The sequence below is a fragment of the Megascapheus bottae genome, chromosome 6 (genome assembly GCF_031878675.1).
Source record: "Megascapheus bottae isolate mThoBot1 chromosome 6, mThoBot2.hap1, whole genome shotgun sequence".
NCBI lineage: Eukaryota > Metazoa > Chordata > Mammalia > Rodentia > Geomyidae > Megascapheus > Megascapheus bottae.
The window spans coordinates 26,182,443-26,204,403 of NC_143514.1; the positions used below are offsets into that span (position 1 = coordinate 26,182,443).

Genomic DNA, 21,961 nt, shown 5'->3' on the forward strand with positions numbered 1-21,961 from the left:
AAATAATTATGATATAAATTGGAGAGTCTTGTAACTGTTTTTTATAGAGGGCTTATTAGATTCAGTGCTCTCGTGTATCGAGAAAATTTTTGTTTTGTATACATCTTTATTTTCTGTTATGATGAGTTAGGATGGTTTCATTCTGAGAATAAGAATTTTGTATTGAAGTAAATGTAGTTATTCTTAACATTTTTCTTGTCACTAGAAGAATAAATAATACAAAACTTTAAATGCAAGAAAATAAGAATAAAGATCAAGGAGACCTCTTCTAAATAGTTTTAATGTTTCTTTGAATATTGAGTATAGGGGACAAACCCAGTCCTTGAGCTTTCTCACTCAGGGCTAGGGTTCTACTATTTGAGCCATAGCTAACTTCATAGTTAGTTGGAGAGAAGAGTCTCATGTACTTTCCTGTCCAAGCTGGCTGCAGATGCTAAGCTCAGATCTTAGCCCCCTGAGTGGAACTGCTGGCATGACTCACTGGCCCCTGGCCTGTTCTAAGGTCTTCATCACTACATACTTCTCCAGTAGAGGCACATTTCATCCTCTGGTTGTGTAGAGTAACATTATGAAGTCAGGATTCTTATTTTTCTTAGACAACAGAAAATGACAAATCTGTGGAGTGATAATAATGAGGAACATGTAATTTAAGAAACTTATTATTTCGATTCCTTAGTCTCAGTGTTACCAGAGTGAGGAGGAATGATAATATTCCAGACTAGTATTGTAGTTGACCTTGAGTCTGCCAAAATGTATCTTTTTTTCTTTTAATATTTGTAATAAAATTTCTTCAGCCTTGATTTCAGCTTCCCATACAATCACTTAACTAGAAACAAATTGAGACGCAAGAAGTAAATATAAGTATATCATGAATAACATCTCCAGACTTTTGAATTGGTTATTTTGGGTGTTTTTGTATAGTTTTATCATTATATTTTGAGAATAATTGCTATAGATACTTCTACTCTGGATCTGTGGGTTCTGTGACACATAATGTTAGTCATCACAATGAAATTAATGTTATTCATGATATTAATCATGGGATAACAAATGACCTGAGTGAGTCAAATCATTCTTGAGTGATTTTATCATTCCTATCTACTATTACTACCTAATAGTAAGTGGAAAGCTTAAGTTGCCACAGTCTTTATGCACTTAAGGAATACTGTGCAGATGAATAAGCTCCGACGAAGAGACATGTGTGTGTGTGTGTGTGTATTTATATAAATAAGTATTTAAACATTGATATATGTTATATATTTAATATTTATATTTTTATATATTTAATACCTAAATGTACTACATACGTACACAGGATGGAATCTTATTCATCCAGAAGGAAGAATGAAATTTTCATTTGCATCAAAACAGATGGATCAGGAAAAAGATCATTGAATTAACCAGACAGAAAGACAAAGGCGAGACTTTTTTTCCCCTCATGTGGACTGTAGGCTTAAAATAGAACATATATGGTTATATGCACAGGCGCTTGATCAAGCTGAGTAAAGGAAGGCATAAACAAGAGTGAAACTCCATGGTGCAAACCCTTAAACAATTAAAAATTTAACAAAATGAATATCAGGAAGCTGAAACATGTCTTACATGGGGAAGCATTTTAATGTGATAGGACTGGGCAAATAATATAAAGGAATGGTGGATGAATAAGAGACCCGATACATACATAGAAATGGATGTGGGAAACTTGATGCAACTGGTGGGGTAAGGGATAGGTGGGAACAGGATGCACTGTTCACATAAGCGGGTAGGATAAATTGTTACTTGTATAACCATTTAAAGTAAAAATTTAAAAAAATACAAGAATATGAACTAGAGCAAATCATGGTGATACATGCTTGTATCCCCTGATACTGGGAAACAAAAATAGAAGGCCTGCTGGGAAAACTTACTGGAAGACTCTATCTAAAAAGCAGATTACAAGAAAAAAGAAGTAGAAATATGGTATAGCAGGTAGATGAAGCTCAGAATTCAATCTTCAATACCAAGAACATAAGTAAAAAAAAAGAAACGAAAAAAAGAAAAGAAAGGAAATGGAGAAAGAAGATAATGAAACATTCAGTTCTTTAAATAACCTCTAGGGACTTATAAATGTGAGATACAATGCAAGATTCTGTAGCATTATATACAATGTTTACTGTCTCTATGAAGATTATATTTTAGTGCTTTAAAAAAGAAATTTAAGTGAAATATTTAATAAAACACTTGAATAACACCCAGGAAACAACAACCTAGAGAGGAAATGATTTAAAATTGTATAGCAAATGTATATTGTAGAACTCATTGTTTTCACATTCTTAATCAGTTCTCTCTCCACTTCAATTGACTGAGGAGAGATGAATACAATTCTCTAAAATTATTAATGTAAGTTCTAATAATGAGGCATGTTCATCCAAGCCATTTCAAGACAGAAATAGATGAATTTTGCAGAGCATTGATTAAAACTGTTTTAAAGAATGTACATTCTTTCCTAGTGAGATTTGTATAGTGGAATTTTGCATGCTAGATACAGTAAAAATGTTAATTCCAAATGTCATAAGGCAGAACTAAAGATCAGCTTTGTTGGTTTAGTGTAATATTTTATTTATAATACTGATTTCAAGTTTATTTATTTGGTGGCACTAGGGGATGAACTCAGGGCCTTACAATTGCTAGTTAGGTGCAGTGCCACTTGAGCTACATCCCCAGTCTTAGTTTGTAATGCTGAAATGCATGTTATGTGGTTAGATGTGGTTAGATAGCTAGGATCACCCGCCATTTTGAGCATATTTATAGCTTATAGTTGATTTACTGTCTCTAAAAGAAGAATTTGTATGTACATGGTGAAGGTAGGAGCTAGATTTTTTCCTTGCTGGAGGCCTTAGTAAGATGCTGAGAATAATACCATGTTCAACATGATACATAATGAAATAATAATGGGATAATTGAATTTTAAAACAGATTGGTGAAACATTTTTATATTATTGGCTTATGCTGTATGAGAGAGGAAGGTAATGGTGAAGAGAAGGACTGGATGAGTGATGGAGAAAATGAATTTCTATCTGAGAGTATCTATGGAGATATTATTGTACACTGGTTAACTTCAGGCACCACTTCTCTCTGCATTCCATTAAAGTTTATTACAATGAAGGATAAAAATAGTTCCTTTTCACTGCATTTCTATAAAAGGACCGGTTTTATAGCAGATTGTGGTACCAGATAGCCTTTAAAAATCTGGAATGACTTACTTTAAAATGAGTTAAACTGATTAAAACATTGTTGAATATAATGCATTTTCCTAACAGACTGCCTGCTGGATATAGGATATGAATATTTTATGTCTTACTGAAGATTACCTATTAAATTCACTTTGCATTTTGCCTAATGTTCTGGAAATAAAAGTCTTATTATAGTTCCCCTTTTTCTTATAACTATAAGGGAAACTATAAAGAATAAACTAAGCACAGCATTATATAGACTAGATCTGGCAATTTGCTTGTTTTCAAATGGATTTCCTAAACTTTGAATGATGCCTAAGTTATGGTTTAATTTTACTGGGGTTTAATCTAATGCAGAAGGATTCAGACTGTGAAATAGTTATCTGATTCTGAATGCTGGTACAATCCAAATTTTCTACCTTTAAATTAAAAAAAGTTCTGGACAACTTTCTTACCCTGTTATAGTAGCATAGCAGGATTCACCTATGTTGCAGGATCTGTGTTTAAGATGGGGGAACATTTAAATTAAGATTCTCATGAAGCTCAGAGCCATCTGTCTCATGGACAAAAAAATCCAAACCAAATTACATGGACACCTCTTCTTATTTCCCTTAAGTTGTAGCATTTTAGGCAAGGACATTTTTAGTAAAAACAAACAAACAAATGAACAAAAAAGTTTTTTCTTAAAAAACCCTCAAACCTACAATCCTTTAGGGGGAAATTACTGTAGATATGAATCCTCCCAGAATCAAGTCCAACTTAGTAAAAGAATCTGTCTTCTTTTCTAGTCCAATGAGTCCCAGACCTCTTAATGGCCTTAGTAGGATTCATGCTCATTGCTAAGCCAACTTCACGTTCAAGAGATTGGGATTTCATGATTGTTTCAGGCTGACGTCATTATCCATCATTGGAGACAAGTGGTATATTGATTTATTTAAATTTCAGTCACGAAGTAATGTAACTTCAGAAAGGGCCTGCTTTCCCTCGATACAGTGAGCTAGGAAGATTGTTGTAGGGATGTCTGTCCTTGACAAGCCTTGGTGGAAAAGGTCACCAGACGCTGGTGATAGGATGCAGTGAACCTGAATGAACAGTCTTTGAAGTAGCCCTAGCCTCCATTAGCTTTGTGATCTCTTCCCTGTTAGGTTTCTTAGTGATGTCTTGAGAATTTACTACCTTAGTCCAAATAAGCCTTGTGTCCCGACCCTTTCCTTTATACATTTACTGTTCTTTTTCTAAGGAAGTTGTCAAACTTTGCTGTTTCTTCAGACTCCATTCTTCTATGAAGGTCCCTATTTATATGTAAAATTAAATATGACTGTATTTTTCTCTTTCTAATCAGCTCTAGGGTTCTTAAACTCAGGTAATGAGTACACATAAGAATGGGTGGGCCTAGGGTCTCTCTCCTCCCTCTACAAGGATTGAGGGTGAGGGAACAGTTTCTCACAGATAAAGGAGGTTACTGCCAGCAGAAAAATGGGTAACTGGAAACTGTGGCAAAAAATCAATATTCAACATTATTGTACCAGTGACTTTGCATTTTATATTCCTCATCTTTTCTTTTTTTTCTTTTTTGGCCATGAACCTTGAACTCAGGGACTGTATGCTGTTCCTGGGCTTTTTCTAGTAATGTGCTACCACTTGGAGTCACAGCTCCACATCTGTTTTTGTTTTTCTGGTAGTTAACTGGAGATAAGAAACTTTCCAGGGGCCGGGAGTTTGGCCTAGTGGTTAAAGTGCTTGCCTAGCATGCATGAAGACCCGGGTTCGATTCCTTGGTACCACATACATAGAAAAAAAAGCCAGAAGTGGTGCTGAGGCTCAAGTGGTAGAGCTCTAGCCTTGAGAAAGTCCAAGGACAGTGCTCAGGCCCTGAGCTCAAGCCCAGGATTGGCAAAAAAAAAAAAAAGAAACTTTCCTGCCCAGGCTGGCTTTGAACCAAGATCCTCAGATCTCTGCCTCCTGAGTCAATGGGATCTCAAGTGTGAGCCACCAGAGCGTAATTCCTGTTGGAGTAGCAAGTCCAGTAAAGAGGCAGATAACTGATGGAGGCAGAAAGTTAAAGTAAGAGTTGCTTAAACAAGATGGAGGGTTATTTTTTTCTGGAGATAGGCAGCCCAAGGCTGGTTGTACATTTCCAAGGCAAAAACCTACCTTATTATTGCCACAGCTCCTGCAATCACATATGCATGCATTCTGGGTTAGAAGGAAGGAAAACAAATAAGTACTTATCTGTTGTCTACTTCCTTTTCAAGATGTTTTCCCCAGGTCTGCTGAACAGTTTTTTTTTAAAAAAATTACATTGGCTTTTTAGTGCTCCTTTTTTCTTCACTGTAAGGCCACATGCACTTGTGTAGAATTCTGTGCAGTGTAGTCTTATAGTTAGGCACAATGCCTAATAAAACCCAATAGGTGTTTTATTAATAAAGATCATTTGGAGCCTGAGTTTGGCCTAGTGGTAAAGTGCTTGCTTAGCATGCACAAAAATTCAAGTTGGATTCGTTGGTACCCCATATATAGAAAAAGCTGGAAGTAGTGCTGTGGCTCAAGTGGTAGAGCACTAGCCATGAGAAAGCCTAAGGATAGTGTCCAGGCCCTGAGTTTAAGCCCCAGGACTGGCAAAAACAAACAAACAAAAAAGATCATTTGGTGAATGGCTATTAGGTAGGTAGCTTGAAATCTCCAGTATGTATTAGCTTATTATTATAGATGACAATGGAGATTTCTTGCCTATTAAACATTTTAATGAACTTACTACATTAAGCATTTATAATTCGTAAACTGGGCACAGGTGGCTCATACTTGTATTCTTAGCTACTCAGCAGGCTGACATCCAGGTAATAGATGAAATCCAGAGGCCAGCCTGGACAGAAAGGTTTATGAGACTCCATCTCTAAAATAGCCAGGGAAAAAATGGGCTCAAGTGAAAGAATGCCAAGTGAATAAGCATGCTGAGTGAGAACATGAAACAAACACAAGAAAAATTATAAATAGTAAATCATACATTTTAAAATTGGTAGCATGATATGTTTCAAATGAAAAGCACACAAATATTTTAAAGGAGATGTGATCTGTTAGGTAATTGGCTGGGTGGTAAAATAGCCTTTACCAAGCTAGGGAACATAAATGCAATGCATGATTTTCAAAGGAAATTGAAGAGCTAGGGTTTGGACATTTAGAACTATTAATGCGGGCATCAGATGACAATTGAACTATAACTGTGGGCATCAGATGACAATTGAATGATGTCATCTGTTCACAATCAAAGCAACCAGACATTTTGATATTGATTGTGAATTTTTTTTCAGACAACAATGTGGAAAACTGACTACTTTAGAGCTTCTCTACTTCCCTTAGTCTCCATCTTTCACCTCATCATTTAGGTAATTGGACTGAGGAGAGATCTGGCTTTGAAGGACACTAAATTCCAACCCCAGAGATCAAGATGAGAGTCTGTGTTGTGAAACACAGGTAGGAGTTCATAGCTCCACTCTGTTACCTTTTGTGATTGCATAGTTTTGAGAGTTCATAGTTCTACTCCAAAGAACCATGTACATTTCTTTAGGAGGTGAGGTACATAGATCTATAATTTGATAAATTTGTTTGGAAGTCATGTTGTTGTCTTTTGTTACATGACTAGTGAATCTAAAACTTACTTGCTTTGGATTTTATTCAGTCCATCAATATCGAATGCACTTTTGTTTCCTACTTAGCCCAGGTCATAGAAGTAGTGATGAGGGAAAAGGTTTTCAAAGTGTGCCTGAATCCCAAGGTTTTCATTTCATACCAGGCTAAATTCTAAAGATAAGATACCCCACAGAACCTAGTGGACTTTTTGTATGGATGATGTAACTTTAAACGTGGAACAAACACTAAGCTGGCTAACTTAAAGATTAATTTGAGAGATGAGTAGAGTGATTGTTGCTCAGGGTCAACATTAATTCCACTACCAGAATGAATAAATGCTTTTGTTTATTCTTATATACTATCATCCTTGGCTGCTACCAGACTTTTAGAAGTGATTGATCAAATGGTTCTTTGAGGCCTAGAATACACTACCTATCTAGCTCTAGCCTTGGAGAGTATGTACCCAGCTTGGGAAAAGGAGACAAAAGTGACTGTGTTCAGGGAATGAGTCTCTTCTTTGAAATCTTCCTGTTGTTACACAATGGGTGGTGTCAATGTGTCATTGTTGTAACAGTTGTTTTGGTGATGCCATTTGTTTACCAAGCATGCAGCTGTGCATTTTGGAGTCAATTGTAATTTTTTGGTAGAAAACAAAGAAATGGGATTAGTTATGCTTTAGGAGATACCTTACCGGGTTGAATTACAGATATTTTATTGATAAAGCAGAGGATTACATTATGTCTTTTCCCCAACTACTAATTTTATTATTTTTAAATTATTTTTATCCACACATTCTTCAGGGAGAAAACTGAAACCATTTCACCCCTCAGATAGGCTTTTCTTTAGTAGACACTCTTTAGACACCTTTTTAAGTTATCTTCAAGAATGTAAAGACATGAAAAGGATACTTGGCAAACAATTTGTATTTACTTCTTAGAGCTCCATTACTATCTTTTGGTTTTTAACTCATTGTCCATAGTCAAATGGCACCTTGTAGCTGGCTGTTCTAGTCAAGGTGCTTCTAAAGGGGTACATTGTTGCTGTACCTGCTGGAAGCGCTGTGTCCTCATATGGCATAAAATACTGAAAGGTGCAAAGAGCAATGTGCAGTCTGAAATCTTTTCCATGGGGATCTTTAGCCCCTTCACAAAGGAAGAGCCCTGAAGAACCATTACTGTCTACATACATTTTGAAGGATATAATGTTCAAAGCACAACACTCAGTAACAAGTGGCCATTGAACTGGGCAGACACTCTTGTAGCTCTGAAAATGGAGAGAATGAGATGGGTGAAAAACCACTTTCACATAATTTTCCTTTCCTGGCTGTTGGTAATGGTTGGGATCTCTATGAGAGACCAATACAAGGAGGAATTAAGGATTTTACACATTGTTTGAGGACAATTTAAGGAAAAAGTGGCTGCATAATCTGGACTGGATGTGTGATGGTAGAAGTTTGACTAGAAGAGCCAGAAAGAACATATACGTACACATATAATTTGGTTTCTATTTCACTTTTCTGTGTCCATAAGTATTAGTTTCCTCCCTCCCTCCCTCCCTCCCTCCCTTCCTTCCTTCCTTCTTTCCTTCTTTCTTTCCTTCCTCCCCTCCTTCCCCCTTCCTTCCTTCCTGCCTGCCTGCCTGCCTGCCTTCCTTCCTTCCTTCCTTCCTTCCTTCCTTCCTTCCTTCCTTCCTTCCTTCCTTCCTTCCTTCCTTCCTTCCTCCCCCCCCCTTTTTGTGGGTCATGGGGCTTCAGCTCGGCCTGAGCCCTGACCCTGGAACTCTTCAGCTCAAGGCTACCGCCCTACCCTTGACCCCCACTTCCCATTTTCTAGAGGTTAATTGGAGATAAGGGTCTCTGGTCCTTTTGTGCCTAGGCTGGCTTTGAACCTTGAACCTCAGATCTCAGCCTCCTGAGTAGCTAGGATTACTGGTGTGAGCCACTGTGCCCAGCTAGTATTAGAGATTTCTACACTCACAGTTGTTATTTGGAAGTTCTGTAAATGGATTCTTGTAAAAAGTGAAATTTAAATTTTCTGTTGATCTTTAATTCTTGTTTTCCTCAACTTGTTTTGTTGAAATATTCTGTTATCTAAAGATGTATGAGTATATTGCCGTAATTGTGCGGTTTACTTGAGACCCTTTTTATAAAGAAGTCTTCATTCAACAAATAAACATTAAGCACCTGCAAAAAAATACTTTAGAAGCAATAGATTTCAACAAGATGTTGCGGTATTTTTTTTTTTTTGACAGTTGTAGGTCTTGAACTCTGGACCTGGGCACTGTCTCTGAGCTCCTCAGCTCAAGGTTAGTGCTATACCACTTGTGCTACAGCTCCACTTCCAGTTTTCTGGTGATTAATTGGAGATAAGAGCCTCACAGACTTTCATGCCCAGGCTGGCTTTGAACTGCGATCCTCAGATCTCAGCTCCTGAGTAGCTAGGATTGTAGGCATGAGCCACTGACGCTCTGCTTGTTACCATTACTTTTTTTGTTTTTCATTTTTTTTGCCAGTCCTGGGCTTGAGCTCAGGGCCTGACCAATGTCCTTGGACTTTCTCAAGGCTAGAGCTCTACCACTTGAGCCTCAACACCACTTCCCGCTTTTTTCTATGTATGTGACACTGAGGAATCGAACCCGGGTTTTGTGCATGCTAGGCAAGCACTCTACCACTAGGCCAAACTCCCAAGTCCCTACAAGTACTTTTGACAATGATTTTATATTGGAACCATGACTTGTACAGAGGGACAGATCACTTACATTTCAATAGTAGTGAAACATAAGGCTTTTTGCATTACTTTATCATACTTAAAGCTACTTCACTGAATCATCAACATCAGATATCCTAATTTAGATTTTGAGAGGTCATGTGTTCCCACATTACTGGAAAAAATAATCCCTCCCATTGGTTCTACAGTAACCTTGAAGAGTTATTGGTTTAAATCCATTAATATTAATTTTCAAGATCAGACCATTTCCTTTACATGTAAAGAACCTGTTCAGGCAATGATCAAAACCAACTTTTACAGGATATATTCTACTTCCTCATTGGATCATCTTAAATAGCTTTTGTCCCTGGATCATACCAGCTAAATTTTAAGTTTTTAAAAACAATATTGAGGAATGTATGCATAGTTTACTTTAAAGTCATGGGGGACAGTTATATCCTAAAGCATTTAGAGTGTCTTGTATTTGTGTACACTCAATGGCTTTTCTTGTCTGGTCTTCACTCAATAGACCTTCAGTACTCAGGACCAAGGGTATGTCAGCCAAGTTGGTCAACACCAGCATCTGTCCAATTGTTCAGTGTATTGTAATTCATTTACAATCTGGGCTTTCCAAGTAATGGGCCAAGTGCTGTATCTGAGGGAAGTGGTATAATCTTATTTATATACACAAGAGCACACAGTAGAAAAATCTTAGCATCATTAGTACTATGACATGTAGATAGTGAGATGTCTTTATTGTGTGCTTTGCATATTTTGTAAATATTTTTGCACATCATTATTTTCCTTTTTTGTTTAAGCAGTGTTTGGCCGGGAAGAATAATATGCTTGCTGCTTAATCAAGGGGTTAAATATTTAAAGATGTCTACGGCTTCTATTTTTATATAATTTTATGTTGTATGAAGAATTGAGGACCTCTTTATTGTGAAATGCTAAATAATTGATTTTTATAAAAGCAAAATCTAGAAAAAGGAAATAGTCATGAGGATTTTGATACCAATTTTTATCTGTTTTTAGCTTTGCTTTCATAGTTAGTATTTGTTTTGGTCTCTCTGCTTGCCTACAGTTGAGGTTCTCAATGTGGGTTGTGCTTGTGGAGTGAAGAGACCTCTTCGCAACACTGGTGCCAGGCCCTTGTGAGTCCTGAGGTGCAAGCTGGCCCTCCACAACCTCCTCAGCTGATTTTACTTTGCAGCCAGCCTAAGAAACCTCTGGCTTCAAGTATTTCAGAGGTAACTAAAAACATGCCTCCTGCTTTTGGAAAGGAACCACAGTTTACCTGAATAGGTTGGGAATTAGGTCATCTTACATTTGTTGCCTAGAATATAATGAAATTATTGGAACTGGGATAATACACTCATGTCCTCAAGTTGGTTAAATGTTTTCATGCAATCATAAATTCTGTTAAGTAAAGGGGTAGAAAAATTTTAGACTTCCAGTATCTTTGTGGATGGGAGAAAGGATACAATCTATAATTTGAACTCTACCCAAATCAAAGTTGTCATTGTCATTTTAAGTTAGAAATTAACAAGTCTTTTTTGGAGCCTAGAATAGTTACACAGACATTGTTTTCAAACTCTGTTGACTTTGTCACCTACTTTTAATGTAATAAGTACCCCTGACACTTTCAAGTGAACCTTTGTTTACTCCAGTAACAAGATGTTGGGCAAGAACACCTAAACTGAAATACTTATCTCCTCAAAGTGTCAATGAGCCTCCAGAAACCTCAGGATAGTCTTTCCTTTTATTCTGAGAAATGAGCTTGTCCTTTTATAGTTTGGAAATGGGAACTGAGCAATTAATTTAGAGCTGTTTGCAATGATTTTACTTTGGTGCTAATTATTATGGATTACCAGAACATAGCAGGTTTTATAGAACATACTAAATATAGTAAGGTTTCAGCCTTTTTGTAGGCCTATGTAGCCCATTAGCAAGATGACTGAAAGTAAAGGGACTTAGTGAATAGGATCCTAAATCAGACAGAATTGAAACCAAAATCTAGTTTCTCAGCTATATTACCTTGATGATTTAATTGACTTAAGCAGCTCTGTTGCCTGCCTGCCTGCATTTCTTCCCTCTCTCCCTTCCATCCTTCCTCATCCCCAACCCCTTTCTCTGTCCTTTCTTTCTGCGCTGGTACTGTGGCTTCAACTTGGGACCTAAATGCTGATCTTGAGGGTTTTTTTTTTTTTTTTTCTCAAGGCTATCATTCTGTTACTTGAGCCATAGCTACACTTCTGGCATTTTGGTAGTTCATTAGAGCTAAGTCTCACCAAGTTTTTCTCACCAGGGGCTGGCTTTGAACTGTGATCTCAGATCCAAGCCTCCAGCTGCCATGCCTAACTGTATTTTCTTTATGTGGAAAATGAGGAGAAAAGAACACAAGTTTGGGTTTGTCAATGAGATAAACTGTCTTAATACTTTTATACTGACTAGCCACTGCTGGTCTGTAACAAATAATAGATTATTTGTTTTTATATTGTTGAACTATAATGGAAAGTTATTCTAGTAAAATGATATCTTAGGAGGATAACTTTAACCGTGATTAAGGAAATTATTATTATTTATTGGCTATGAGCTATATGACTCGTATTATACAACAAACTAGCAAATGGCTAGTTCTGAGTCTGAGAAGTTATTGGACCTTTGTTGATTATAATAATCTTTTATTTCCCTTAGAAATATAAGAGCTTAGGAAATATGAAAGCTTAGAGATATAAGAGCTTAAGATGCTTACATTAAGAAGGATGAACAAAAAGTTGATAGTAAAAGCTTGCTAATGATATATCATAGTCAGCATGTAGATGCCTGAGTTTATACATACACAATGCGAATACACAAAGTAGACCATAGATCATGTTTGGATGTAGTGAAACGAAAGTAGTTCATTCCTTAAACAATTTCACTGTGCTTCTCTCTTTGAGTGCCCAAATAACATCACCATGCTAGTGACGTTTACTATTTTGTGCCCTTCACAACTGTTCTCAATTTTTAGAGTCCAATTCAAATGTAATCTTTCATGAACTCTTCCTCCCTGGCCTCTCAAAAAGAAATCATTATTTTGTATTCACTCAGCAAACCATTTCCACCCTGGTAGTTATTTTATTGCTTCATGTAAGAAGCATCATCCTGATCATGATTTAGATATTGAGTCTTATGTGTTCCTGTTTATGTACTTCACCTTTGAAATGGGAATTTTCATTTCAATTCTTATTATGTCATTTAATTGTTCTATAAAGATAGAATTATTTATCAGAATTATTTGTATAACAGACATAAAAATCTTCTGCATAGGTTTGCTGAAAAGTTAAGTGGTACACTGTAAATTTTAGGATACTAAGTGTTGGATAAATGGTAGTGAATTTTATCTTGATTATTTTTCACATATGTTATTTGCTGTTTGATTTCACATGATTTCATAACATTTCCACAAGACTGTGGAGACTGTGTACTTACAGGATTAAAAAAAACATCAGTAGGCATATTTTGTAGGCTCTAATAAATTAACATGCTTGTGGTTGAGCATAGTAACTTTTGTCTTTACCTGACTTAAAAAAAAACTGTGTTGCTATGTATCAAAAACTTTGCTGTTTTCTAAGTGACTCCATTTTGAAATTCCTCAGGTAACTTGTGAGCCCATAACAGAAGTGTCTTGAAATCTGAGGATTCCACCCAGATAATATGATAGGTATCCTGAGCGATTTGGGGCTGTATCCTACTTAGACTAATGCGAGACATCCAGACTTCTGGGAGCTCTGTACCGTGCAGTCCACTGCTCACTAGTTGGCACTCGTCATAATGCCATCTCTGCCCCAGGAAGGAGGTATGCAATAGACTAAACCACACTTGCGAAATATGGATATTACTGGTTTAAAGTATTCAGAAGCATTTGTGAATGTTTAAAGTGCCGTCACATTATTTTACCTTGTTTACTGGGGACTTTTGTGTTTTGGATGTGGACTTGTGGAGCTTGGTTTTTGTTGTTAGTGATACTTGGCTGATTTACGTTTCTCTTAAAGTTATTCAAGGAACCTCTCCCCTGGAACTGAACACAGAATCATCTTATCAAAGCACCATGAAAAGGAAAGTCAGGAAGAAGAAAAAAAAGGGGATGATCACAGCAAATGTTTCTGGGACAAAGTTTGAAATTGGTAGGTCTCTTTGGAAACCTGGTTTGAAATTTGTGTAGAATTTCAGATAATTTTACATAAGTGGTTTTTAAAAATGAATTTTGTAAAATTTTTGACACATTAGAAGAATTTTATTCCTGTGTAGTAGAAGATGATAGACTTAAAAATGTCAATGGCTTTCTAAAACTTCAGATAAAAAGTAGCTTTGTTGAGGTCCGGGAGTTTAGCCTAGTGTTAGAGTGCTTGCCTAGCTTGCACAAAGACCGGGGTTCGATTCCTTGGTACCACATTCGTAGAAAAAAAGGCCAGTAATGGTGCTGTGGCTCAAGTGGTAGAGCTTTAGCCTTGAGAAAGCCCAAGGACACTCCCCAGGCCCTGAGTTCATGGCCCAAGACTGGCAAAAAAAAAAAGGTGGTTTGTTGAACAAAAAGTGAAGGTTTAGACACTGTCTTTGTCTTCAGAGCTCAGGTTTTGCCAGCTCTGAGGTTTGATGTTCATAATGCCTGGCTTTAGAAATTTGACCTTATCACTCTTGAGGGAAGAGCAGAAACTTCCCTAAATTCTGTTATGATCTGAATGACCCAGACCTTAGGGTGTAACTTATGGAACTTTCCCTGAAACTGCAGAGTGCTTTATCCTGTCAGTTTTTCCATTTGTTTCCCAGAGGTACAGACAATGTGTCTTATTTCTCAGACCTGGTCTTTGGAGATTCCATTCTGCTTTTGTCATGATTTTCTGCTTGTAAGCCAGTTGAGAAAGTCCCTGAGGCTGTTGCCCTGACCTTAGGTATGAAAGCTCAGCAGCCACAGAGCCCAGAAGACCAAAGCTGCATGATGGTCTGCAATGCAGGAGAGGAATTATCGCCCTTTCTCTCATCTCTTGGCTGTTTGTACATTGAAGGCCCGAGGCTTCAACTTACCTCTTTTGGAAGACAGCATCTTTAACAGTCCCCTCTCTGGCCTCTACTATCCCCATTTGTGATTCTCTTTTGGAAGCCTGTATCTGGACAATGTTATGCTTATATTTCGGGCACAGTTATTCCTATATAGTGGGCAAGGTTGCACATATAGTACATCCTTTTTTCTAGTCAGCAAATAGCAAACTGGTAATTCATTATCGATTCCATATATAAGCTAAGTCATATAGACAGCTGATTTCACATTGAGTAAAAAATAAAACATTTAAAAATAAAACACTGAAGCCTTGCTATATAAATGAACATTCTGGTAAGACTCAAAATTCCCCTGGAATGCAAAAATTACCACAGAGATATTCTTCTTATTAATTTTAAACTTGAAATTTGTTGAAAGAAAAAAACTGCTGAATTCTGGGTCCGAGAGGAACATGTAGTTTGTACTCAAAAGGAAGCTGCGTTTTGGATATGATCTTTTACAGTATGATCACACTTCGGAGAGCAAAGGAAGACCAATGCCTAAAGCTCTCCTGGGAATTCTACCTCATGACTTCATGAGCAAACTTGCAAGTGCCCCAAACTATTTAAAGTAGGAAAGTGGAAAGTACGAGACAAGTCTGATTATCAAGGTCTATTTTTACCTTTGCCATTTTGTGCTTACTGCTTTGTCATGAGAAAGCCTGTGAAGGAATATTTTACTTAGTAGAGGTGTTGGCCCAGTTACTCGTGTGTTTTCATTGTGCTACATTTTTTAGTGGGTTTTGTGAACTTGATAAATCTGAGTGAATTGAAACTACAGCTGTTTTTGGTGCAAGCTGATATAGCTGTCACTTCCCACTGAGCATGCTAGGGTTCTGGATAAAACTGTTGTAACGAAAAATAAGGTTATGTTTTATCTAACCAGTGTCTTGCAAATGAAATATCATGAACTGTAATATAATATCTCTTCATATTCACACATTTACAAGTGTTTGCACAATGACTCTATTTCTGAAGTCTTTTCATTCTGATGTAACCTAACTACATACTTGCAGTTCGTTTAGTCATCGATGAAATGGGATTTATGAAAACTCCGGATGAGGACGAAACCAGTAACCTCATATGGTGTGACTCTGCTGTTCAGCAGGAGAAGATTTCAGAGCTGCAGAATTACCAGGTGGGGAATTCATTGGGATCAACTGTTGGTGGAAGGAAAGTTACATGACCTTTTTATTAAGCAGTAATTTCTTTTTAATCAAGAGGTTTTCATTCTGTTGACAAAGTAGATTTCAGTTCTAAGTTTTTTGAATAGCCTGTTTTGTTGATACCCAGGCATGTGGATTCCCTGCCTGTATCCTCTTCAAATTCAAGCTGTATACTCTTTCTTTAAAGAAGAGTTGGTAGGAAAAAATTCTTTCATCACACTTAAAAGTTGGGTGCTGTGGTATAAATTACATAGTGAGTTTAGTATGTGGAAATACTTTGTAATGGTCAGGTTAATGTGAATGCAGTCTGGCTTTAACTTGTCTAATGTAACTCAAATATATTCAGAGAAGATGGACACCAAATTCAATAGCCAAATACAAGGACATTTACACAAATGATGTTTTATGTAGCCTATCTTCTCAGTTTAGAGCATTAGTAAACAAATGACCAGTGGGAGGAAATAGTGGAAGGTCTTTTTCACATTTTTTTCTACAATGCTTTTATGCATGATTATAGTAAATCTAGTATTTCTAGACAGTTTTGATAATAATTGCCCATTTATTTAATACAGACCTTAGAACTTCACTATTTTTGTAATTATTTTTCTGATTTCTTTAGAATTTGTTTTACAGTGTTGTTCTCTGAGTACCAATGATTTTTAGTTCTTTAAATTAATAATAGGCTATTTAATTTAAAAAAATCTCTTGAGTTCACTAAAACATAAATCTGAAAAGATAGGCTTAACTGTTGTGGTGTAAATGATTGTACTCATAAAATCAATGGGAATATTAATATTTACCTTTTTATTTTTCAGAGGATCAACCATTTTCCAGGAATGGGAGAGATCTGTAGAAAGGATTTCTTAGCAAGAAATATGACAAAGTAATTCATTTTCTTATAATATAGAACATATATTAAAAATTCATTTTAATGGATATTATAGAGTGATTTAAAATGGTATTTAGATGAAGAAATTAAATTTTAGAAATAGCAAGATCGGAACAATTCCTTGGAAGTAACCGAAGATCAAAAGAAATGAGCAGCTTTCACAAAGTCAAATGCTTAACAATAGAGCTGGAATTAAATCCCAGACTCCTGAATCTTAGGGCTGTTTTTACTACAATTTACTATGTGTTTGGTAATAGAGATTTGGTTTGGGGGTATGTGTGTGCTGGTCCTGGAGCTTGAATTCAGGGCCTGAGTACTCTTCCTCACCTTTATTGCTCAAGGTTAATTGTTAATTGTAGACAAGAGTCTGACAGACATTCCTGCCTGGGCTGACTTTAAACAATGATCCTCAATATCTGAGTAGCTAGGATTATAGGCATGTACTTGGCAGTAACAGATTTTGCTTTAAAATTCAAGGAGTAATTTTTATATGGAATTTTAGTGGGTATTTATTGTCAGTTAAGCCTTGCAGGAACCAGTTTGCTGCATTACGTGCTGTGTATGAGTGTGTTCACACTGGTTACTGAACATCCAACACATGCCATGTTTAGTGCATGTACACACAATCATAAATGCAAGCATGTGTATGCATGCACATATATTCATCTCAAAGATTAGTATTAAAAATGATATTTCAGAAAGATCTATTCATCTATAGACTCAAAAATCTTCTTACTCCAGTATTTTGTTGAATGAACTGCAGATTTCTTATCCAGTGTTTGTTTCTGTTAGTGTTTTGGCTGTTTTTGGTTTAAAATGTTGAGTGATAAATAGAATTTAAAAAAACAATAGAAGGCTATTCCTAGAGAAAGTTCAGTAGAATATGTTTATTATTACAGAAATGCTAAGGTCTTCCTTGTGTTTAAAATTATACATCTAGGGCTGGGAGTTTGGCCTAGTGGTAGAGTGCTTACCTAGAATGCATGAAGACCTGGGTTCAATTCCTTGGTACCAAATACATAGAAAACAGCAGGAAGTGGTGCTGCAGCTCAAATGGTAGAGCACTATCCTTGAGAAAACCCAAGGACATTGCTCAGGCCCTGAGTTCAAGCCCCATGACTGGCAAAAAAAAAATTGTTCACCTATATACTTAACAGTGTGTGTGTGTGTGTGTGTGTGTGTGTGTGTGTGTGTGTGTGTGTGTGTACACACTTGTGCTTACGTGCATGCATGTGTGTACGTGTGCGTGCCAGGACATCAGCTTGAACTATGAGCTTTGCCTTCTTTTTTTTTTTTGCCAGTCCTGAACTCAGGGCCTGGGCACTGTCCTTGAGCATTCTTAAGGCTACTACTCTACCATTTGACCTGCAGCACCACTTTCAGCTTTTTCTGTGTATGTGGTACCAAAGAATTGAACCCAGGGCTTTGTGCATGCTAGGCAAGCATTCTACTACTAGGCCACTCTCCCAACCCAAGCTTTGCATTCTTATAACTAGCTCTCTACCTCTTAAGCTGCACCTCTACTTCTTACTTTTTGCTGGTTAACTCTGCATAAGAGTCATGGATTTTTCTGCTTAGAGTTGGCTTTGAACTTCAGTCCTTAGATTTCAGCCTCTTGAGTAGTTCGAATTACAGGTGTGAGGCACCGGTGCACAGCAACTCACTGGTTTCAGTTTTTTTTTTGTTTTTAGTCTGTTTCAGAGAGTTTTAATACACAACGGAAGTATAAGACCTATTATCTGCCTGGAACTCACATGTCTCAATAAGGGAGAAAAACACTGAGTGATGCTGTGTTTGGGTAGTGGTCACTCAAGTTACTATGAACAGGTCAGAGAGGTCTTTCTAGCTTAAAATTAAAAATGAACTCTCAGGAGAAGGTAAGGAGATGACAGGCAAAAACAAGAGAAACCATCTGGAGGCTTCAGAGAACATGATTTTCGAGGACCATTAGGTGGTCATCCGGCTGTGTAGGATGCTGGCAGGCTCTTCCTTATACAATGCTAGGTACATTTGTGAAGATCAGGCCATGGCGGCTATGCCGTCATCATTCCCTTATTCATTTCTTCATCTCCTCAACATTTAAACCTTTTTGTTCTGAGAAAAACAAGTGATTGAATGACTTTAAGCAGAGAAGTAGTTTTAGTAATGGTGGGAATGTGAAGAATGAATTCAACAAAGCTGGGACAGAGAGAGAAAGCTCCATAAGGAAATCTAGGTAAGAAATCAAAACATCTAATTAGAGTGAGGAGAGGGAAGAGAGATAAACAGAAATGTTTTTATTTTCTTTTTTGGGGGGGAGGGGCTAGTTTTGAATCCAGAGCCTTGAACTTACCAGGTAGAAGCTCTACCACTTGAACCATGCCACCAGCTTACATTGAAAAGTATTAGAGAATTGATGAGAGGAGAAATTGCTAGGATGTGGGAATTAAATGTAGGAGAGGAGAGGTCTTCAGGGTGAACTTGTATAGATTCTAAGACAATAGGGATTACAGAGGATTCAGAGGAGAGTTTGGGACATGAGTTTCTTTCATCATATAATACATATTTACTGTACATCTGTGGTATACTTGGCCCAGCACCAACTTCTGAGTACATAAGGTAATTAAACTGACTTATAGTTTCCATACTATCCAATTGCAACTTTTCTAAGTGCTAGAATAAACGCACATAGTTCTCAACTTGGGTGTAGGAGAGCTATTGTGACCTAGCCAGAGATAGATGGGAGAATTTCCCTGAGGAAATGATAGGGAAAGTGATAGATGAAACATAAATAGAGTTTAAAAGTGCAGTTTGTTGGTAAGAACTATCCAGGCAGGAAGGATAACACGAGCCAAGGTCATGTGGAGGGAGAAAGCATGAATAATCATGATGCTAAAACAATGTCAAGTGCAGCTGGAGCACAGAGATGGATGAGGAGCAGGGAGAGGTTAGCTGAAGGGCGATAGTGTTCAGAATTACTGCCTTCATCATGTGTCACATAGGGGAGGTGAGGATGAGGAGACTGGATGTGTTGGTAATTTAGAAAGACCATGTTTTATGCTCTGTAGGGAAGAGAATAATTTAAGAAATGTCTAATGTAAACATTACAAAATGGAAGTTATACTAGATTCCCAAATTCCTATGAAAGTCTATATATTCCTTTTGAGGTAGTTACCCCCATGGAGTAAGGTATTTCATTTGAATATGTGCTTTGAGATTTTTAAAAAAATATGTAAAATAGTGGCATCACATAAATACTACCAGGTTAATGTTTTTAAATTTTTAAGTTAAAAGTATTATTATAAAGGTGATGTACAAAGAGGTACAGTTAGGTGATGAGTAAATTTCTTTTTAGACAATGTTACCTCTTTTGCTCTTCTAGTTTCTCCCTCCTGTCACAATTTAGTTTTAAAGAACATTTTTATAATTAAAACCATAACTTTACCTAATTTCATGTCATTCTTAAATATAACAAATCCACTTAAAAGTATGTAAGGAGCAAAGCAGAACATTAGTACCAGTAATGTGATTTATTTTGATATTTTTGGTATTTAATTTTTAAGCTAGTTAGTATTATTCTATTTTGTATTGAGATTAGTTTGTGGGCTTCAAATGCATTAAACAACAGAACTTGGTAATTCTTCCATTCCTCAAAATAACTTTTATTTTTATAGGATTCTCTTTGTGAAAACACTTAAACTATAACTGTATAAATCACCAGTTGTGCTATTCAAATGGTTGATGTATTCTCTACTTTTATAATGTAGGCTCGCCTTTTGTGCAAATGTGATATCCAGTTTTTAACTTTAAGATGAGTGTTTGTTTATTGCTAGACCTGAGGCTTGATCTCAGAGCCTTTTTACTCGAGGCTAATGCTTTACCCCTTGAATCACAGTTCTGCTTCTGACCTGCATACACTTACAAATCATCTGCTTTTGAAACAATTATATTTTTTTCTACAAGGCAATATTTAAAAATATCTTTCCTAATTTCCTTATTTTTTATTAGGAATTGATAAGTACAAAATGGTTAACATTTGGTGTCAATCAAAAGTAAACATTTCACATTATTAAGATATTGCATATCATTGAATTGTATATCATAATAAGCAAAATAAGCAATTTTACAACAACTACACAAGCATCAGGAGTTACTAGAAGTGCAGTCACATGCATAGGTCATCATACAAATAAAAGCTCTATTGATTCAGAGTCTTTCAAGTGATTTTTCACAGAAAAGCAGTTAAATTCTAAAGCACAGTGGCACAAAAGTGCAGCAGATATTGCTCCCTATGGATGACTCTGAGTTCCAGAAATCATATTTATGGGAAAAAAAATGACCTTTGGCTGTAAATCATTCATACTCCCCACTCCCATTCTTAGACAGTTAATGCCCGCTACAACAGTATCTTGCCTATGAGCAAGATACCAGATTGCAAATAAGAGCCTATCCGTACATTAACTGAGACACTGAATCAGTGAACATGCTAATGTATTTTTGCTGTCATCAGTGTCCAGTACCCATTGATGTACTAATCGGTAAATTAGTACCTAGCAGGGCAGACTTTTTGTCTATCTTTTCATGGATGAATCCCAGTGTCTAGACATATGGCTAGTTCACTGTAGGAACATAACATCATTTGTTGCATAGATTAATAAGTGAATGAATAATTGAAGGAATGAGGCATGTTAAGTTTTTGTAGTACTGCTAGTACAGAGAGATAGGATTTATAAGAATTTCAATAGAAATGATCTTTGATATTATCTGTGATTTATAGAATGATCAAGACTCGGCCTCTAGATTATACATTTGTTCCTCGAACATGGATTTTCCCTTCTGAATACACTCAATTCCAGAATTATGTGAAAGAACTAAAGAAAAAACGGAAGCAAAAAACTTTTATAGTAAAGCCAGCTAATGGTGCAATGGGTCACGGGTAAGTTTATTTTCCTCTATAATGAATAATATAAAAAGTAAATATTGAAAGGGATAAATGTGCATTCTTACTCAGGATTAAGTTTCATTGTGAGAAAATATATTTCTAATTATTGCTTGTTAGGAACTGAATCCTTACTGAGGCTTATTTCTACTAACCTGTCCTATATGCTTAAGTAATTCACTTAAAAAATTAGACCTAGCCCTGGTAGCTAACACTTACAATCCTAGGAATTTCAGAGGTAGAGGAATTTCAGAGGGAGGATGGTGGTTCAGAAGGAACTCAGGAAAAAGTTTGTGAGCTCCCCCCACAACTTACCTTCCTCTCAAGCTCAATGGCACATGCCTCTTATCACAGTTATGTGGAAG

The 21,961-nt window shown here is 36.6% G+C and overlaps 1 protein-coding gene across 9 annotated transcripts in view; it reads left to right on the forward strand.

Annotated features, from left to right (window-relative positions):
• Ttll7 (tubulin tyrosine ligase like 7) overlaps positions 1 to 21,961 on the forward strand; it is a 122,442-nt gene that overhangs the window by 27,798 nt on the left and 72,683 nt on the right. For 8 of the 9 annotated variants that reach the window (XR_016535925.1, XR_016535926.1, XR_016535927.1 and 5 more), the window contains 5 exons: positions 13,186 to 13,385; positions 13,582 to 13,713; positions 15,640 to 15,761; positions 16,605 to 16,672; positions 21,435 to 21,593. Coding sequence is in view for 6 of the 9 variants with exons in the window: in XM_090334534.1 (XP_090190660.1) it covers positions 13,361 to 13,385; positions 13,582 to 13,713; positions 15,640 to 15,761; positions 16,605 to 16,672; positions 21,435 to 21,593 (506 nt within the window). In the remaining 3 variants the exon portion in view is untranslated. Of the gene's footprint in view, positions 1 to 6,608; positions 6,684 to 13,185; positions 13,386 to 13,581; positions 13,714 to 15,639; positions 15,762 to 16,604; positions 16,673 to 21,434; positions 21,594 to 21,961 lie in introns of those variants that run through there. The other variant, XM_090334535.1, reaches the window with a different exon arrangement.